The sequence below is a fragment of the Scylla paramamosain genome, chromosome 1 (assembly GCF_035594125.1).
Source record: "Scylla paramamosain isolate STU-SP2022 chromosome 1, ASM3559412v1, whole genome shotgun sequence".
Classification (NCBI taxonomy): domain Eukaryota; kingdom Metazoa; phylum Arthropoda; class Malacostraca; order Decapoda; family Portunidae; genus Scylla; species Scylla paramamosain.
The window spans coordinates 32890193-32895509 of record NC_087151.1 but is presented as its reverse complement, the minus strand read 5'-3'; the positions used below and the strand labels follow the sequence as shown (position 1 = coordinate 32895509).

Sequence of the window (5317 nt, the reverse complement as noted above, 5' to 3'; positions counted from 1 at the left end):
TTGTGGAACCTTTGTGACTAAAATACAAAGTTTAATCATTTTACAGGTATTTTATGCATCTTTTCTAAATTAATAACCTGCCTTTTCTAACCTTTTCTAAATTTCTAACTTTTTCTAAATTAATAATCTCTGAGACATTCTTTCTTGTTCGATAGTCACCTCCAAATATTGTGTTAACTCTAAATTGCAAAATCTATCCTTTTTTTATCCATTTTTTTTTTTTTTTGTAGATGTTTATAAAGATTTCATGCACTGTTTTTAGTGCTTTCAGTTGTTGCATTTCGCAATGAAAAAATTAATACTTCCATCTTGTGTAGGTTCCCGACTGATTGATTTACTAGAACAGCAAAACAGGAAGGTAAAGATTATAACCTGATAACTGTATTGATGGTGTATTGACGTGGCTTCAAGAGCATAATTATGATACATGAAGGAATATTTAGGTCATGCATGTAATCATCTACCTATGTATTTGTAATGAAAGAACCGTGTTGTGTATGAAACGACGTACTACATGTGCTAATGTTTTCCACGTTGATCTCTGGAAGAAAATAAGAAATAAAAAAAAACTAAATCGGTGTATAAAGAAAGAAAAAAAGAAGAAAGAAAGAAATATAGACAAATTAAGATGGGAGGATGACGAGGAACAAGAGGAGGAGGAGGAGGAGGAGGAGGAGGAGGAGGAGGAGGAGGAAGGGGAGAAGCAAGAACAAGAAGAAGGAAGAGGAAAACAAGGAGTGGAAGAAGAACAACAGCAAGAACGAGGAAAAGGACAAGAAAAAAATCAAGAACAAGAACGAGAGGAAGAAGGAAAAAAAAAAAAACAGCAGCATCCAGGCCAGCAGCATCAGGCAGAGAGCAGCGTGGTGTTGCGTGAGGCGGCAGGGGCAGTGTTCTCTTCCTTATGACTGGAAGCTGTTAAGGCTGTGCTCAGAAAGCTTTTAGTAGCAACATGAGGCGCCATAACCATAAATTTGCTTAGATTTGCCCATTTACTACGCTCTAACTTCCTATTCATGTCTCCGAGGAACTACATGGTTGTGTTTTATCATGTATATTATTTTTTTTTTTTTTTTTTCCCCGTGATAGTGTGTGCGGGTGAGAGAGAGAGAGAGAGAGAGAGAGAGAGAGAGAGAGAGAGAGAGAGAGAGAGAGAGAGAGAGAGAGAGAGAGAGAGAGAGAGAGAGATGTTATGAAAGTTTCTGAATGTTTTTTCCCATCACTATTTTGCTTCACTTTAAACTAATTGGACTATAGGAATGGAAAATTTAAAGCTAGACAGAATTATTAAACTCTGTTAGCGTCTGTTTCATGCCGTAAACGCCCTCCCTGCGTGGGTGGTTCATTAGCACACTCATATATGCATTTTTACTGTGAGTTAGACGAACCCTGGAACATATCAACGTAGAGGTTATATATTTTATTAATGTAAGAATGGTATAGCTATAGAATGGTTATGTAATGAACGTTTTTCTCCTCCCCACAGACTGTGCTGCAGGAGTGGTCGAGGGCGCTGCACCTGGCCACCGAGGGTCTCATCTTTCTCAGATCAGCAACTATCGTCTTGCCTTCTGAGTTGTCAGGCCGCTCGTGCAGCCCACCCATGTCCCCAGACCCCCCGCCACCGCCCACTCAGGCGCCGCACATCAGGGTGGCGCCGCCCCACCTGGTGTTCGGGGAGGCGCCCTGGACGCAGCAGAGTGAAGGCTGCGGGCGAAAAGGAGATTTTATCCAATTCGGAGTCGGGTTTTTGCAATCAGCAAATACTTCCGCCCATCACGCCACACGGGCCGCCGGCGTCCTCGTTGGAGAGTGGGCCAAGTACCGCTGGGGGCTTTTCTCCGAGACGGGCTATCCGGGGGACCAACTGTACCTGGCATGGTATCGTCAGGGGATGCGCTGGACTGCCACCGTATGCACTGATGTGAGGGGCGGTCTTCCCACCTGCCCCGTTGACCACCCCCACCACTGCAACGAACCCATCACCGCCCATGAGAACGCCACCTCTTCCCTGCTCTCCTTCCCTCATCTGCCCCAGGTGTGTGTGTGTGTGTGTGTGTGTGTGTGTGTGTGTGTGTGTGTGTGTGTGTGTGTGTGTGTGTGTGTGTGGGCAGCCTGCTGTGGCCGTTGTCTGGCTGTAAGAGTGGAATATAGATTAGAAGAATTCAAGGCAGACGTGTCATGTTTGTGCACCGCTGCATGACTCTGGAAAGATGACTGTTATCTGGCTCTTGTATTGTGGTATGAGAGAGAGAGAGAGAGAGAGAGAGAGAGAGAGAGAGAGAGAGAGAGAGAGAGAGAGAGAGAGAGAGACGAAAGCTATGTAGACTTTCTTATCCACACTGCATACTCACCTCCCAAAATCTCTCTCTCTCTCTCTCTCTCTCTCTCTCTCTCTCTCTCTCTCTCTCTCTCTCTCTCTCTCTCTCTCTCTCTCTCTCTCTCTCTCTCTTCGTTGCAGCCATTTAAGGTTTATCAGGAAACCATTCGCCTCTCCTTAAATAAACACCATAACACTCTCCGCTCTCATTCTCCACCAGGTGACCAAATTCTGCAACAGTCGAACCCACAACAAGGAGGCGCCGACGAAGCAGAACGCCCTGTGTGGAGGACGCTCGGCCTGGGAGGTTATGAAGGAACACGAGGACTTCAGAGACAGCGAGCGGTGAGTACTAAGCGGTGTCTTGGTGAGGGAGAGAGAAGGGGAGTAAGGATGTGGAGTGAATGGGAAGAGACGGGACAGAGGGCTGCAAGTCTGTAAAATACTGGGAATAGGAAAGAGGTGGAGAGAAGCAGAGAGGTGTGTGTTAGGGGTGAAGAGGGACAGGGAGGGGTGAGGGGTATAGAGATGGGCGTGAGGATCAGGTGAAGGAGAGGAGAGGCAAGGAAGTATTTTAAGTGGTGAGTGGAAGCGTGTCAGCAGATGAGAATGATTTGGTGTCAGCAGAGTGAGGTCTCGTGGCTCTGGGGCGGTGCCAGCAGGGAGAGTCAATGGTTTTGTGTTATTCTGTGTATTATGTCTGTATTTGTATGTTTATTTTCATGTAAATTACGTTTGTGTGTGAAAGAAAATTATTTTTTTCATCACAACGTTATTTAATTTGTTAGTGAGATGTGCCAGTGGTTCTATGCATTATTTGTGACATTTTATGAAAAAATAGCCTAAGTATCTCCCAGAAACGTGACTTGTCTGTCAGGACCTTGGGCCAGGCTCTTCTTATTATTGTTTTTGTTATTGTTGGTGTTGTTGTAGCTGTCGTTGTTGTTCGTGGTGATCGTTGTGCTTTTGTTCAATTTGTCCTGATCTCGTCATACCCATCTTTCTTTGCTGGTGGTAAAAAAGACAACTTCATCTAGATTTTACATGATGCAACAGGAGGAAAACTAAATTATGACTTAAAATCCAAGCAGTGCGTGTCAAGGTGCCTGGAAGCCTCATATGTTAAAGCCAGTCCTTGCACTATTAAGATTGAGGTGCCCACCAGTCGAGGCTAGCCACTCCCACTGCATTTTACGTGATGGAAATTCCGTGTCAGGCCAAAGCCTGCAGCATGTATCTCATAACACCGATGCTATGACTCCAGTGTTTGTTACAAATGGTATTTACTTGCACATATTAACTATTCATGTAGGAATGCATTGGAAGCATTTTTACGTTTTGTGATTCATAGAGTAATAATAATAATACGGTATAATATGCAAGACTGATTCGTAGAAAAATTTAAAAAAATAAATAAATACATATATATATATATATATATATATATATATATATATATATATATATATATATATATATATATATATATATATATATATATATATATATATATATATATATATATATATACTGTTTGCAGCCATAACATGTAAAAATTCATTCAAAAGGGAGGGGTCAACGTTCTTAAGGTATTTGGCATCACTGAACACGTCAATACGCATCAGAAATAAATATTTTCACAAGTTAATAAATAAATACATAAATAAATAAATAAATACATAACTTTTATCGCTGACCTTCCCCGAAGCACTGATACTGCATTTATGAAATTGGAAGTGAAAAAAAATGTGTGCCAAAGTGTTGCAAATTAGATTCAGATATATTTGGAAACTATATCTTACTATTTTGTATTTATTTATGTTTGTGTGTCCGTCTGTCTGTCTCTGCCGGTCTCTCCCTTTACGCTGTCACACGTACTTAGATATTATGGAAGCGTCCCTTGAGTGATCGTCTTCTACACACGTACCAAACTGGAAGTCTGACCTTGCTCACCTTGTCCTAAATTACAATATATATTTAAGTTGGTGAGGACTGCAATTTGCCATACTGTAATCCAAATCTGCTGTCTTTGTGGAATCTAGACGTTTTCATGAAGCTTGTATCCGCAGTGCCCAGCGCATACTGTGTCCTCGTGTCCAAGAATAGATGAGTGTCATATCATACTTAAAGGCCAAAGAAGCGTAAATGAAGACTATAAGCTCATTGCTTTTATCTTGAGTTTGAAGTTTATGAAGCAGCAGTACGTAATGTAGTGTTTCAAAAATAGCAGACCTTTTTATGAAGGAGAAGCAGTCCCTCATCATAAATTCTAAGTAGCCCTGTGGAAGTTTCTTTTTTTTTTCAAGATATTCTTATTTATAGTGTTAGATATGTCTGAAAGTGTTAATGGTGTTAAAGGAGATTGCTGGGCTCTGACTCTTCAGCTTGTACTCGTTGTCAGTTCTTTGTCTCTTTAAAAATAAATTTCCAGTAGTGGCTCAAATGTTTCTCACGCTTACGTACGAGTATATTTGCCTCCGGACTCCTCATCACTTTTCGTCTTCATGACTTCATGTTCAGATTCTTTCTCTCTGGGTTCCCGTGTTTGAAATTGATTTAACTGGAGACATTCACAAGTTTGTCTTACTGGTAATTTATCTTCTAACTCATCATTTCTTTTACCAACAAGACCAATGACGTTCAGATACCTTCGCTCAGCATACTTTCACGTGATATATTGGAACTCTTTGGTATTTGGGATTTACGGACATATCCTTACTTCATTTTCGTTTGAATCCCTAAATCCGATTTCTCCATCGTTTCCTTTATTGGAGAACTCTGGAATAACCTGCCGCCTTTCGTCTCACGTGGAGACCTTCGAAAAAATGAATAAGCGTAGCAGAATATTACCTATTTTGGTGTATTGGTTGGGGCAGGTCGCCTTAGAAATGGAAGTAGAAAGTACCTTACACATTCTATTTATTTTATTTTTTTTATTTCTAGAGCTACCTGTGCCTTTGGATTAGAAAAATTAAAATAAAAGTTTGACCCTTTTTT

At 41.2% G+C, this 5317-nt stretch overlaps 1 protein-coding gene across 1 annotated transcript in view; it reads left to right on the top strand.

Annotated features, from left to right (window-relative positions):
• The first annotated feature begins 1440 nt into the window (after positions 1-1440).
• The window catches only part of LOC135104237 (calcium-activated chloride channel regulator 2-like), an 84103-nt gene continuing 80226 nt past the window's right edge, over positions 1441-5317 (top strand). Inside the window, exons 1-2 of the mRNA XM_064011405.1 lie at positions 1441-2038; positions 2541-2665. Of these exons, the coding sequence (XP_063867475.1) occupies positions 1604-2038; positions 2541-2665 (560 nt within the window). The 5' untranslated portion in view covers positions 1441-1603. The remainder of the gene's footprint in view (positions 2039-2540; positions 2666-5317) is intronic.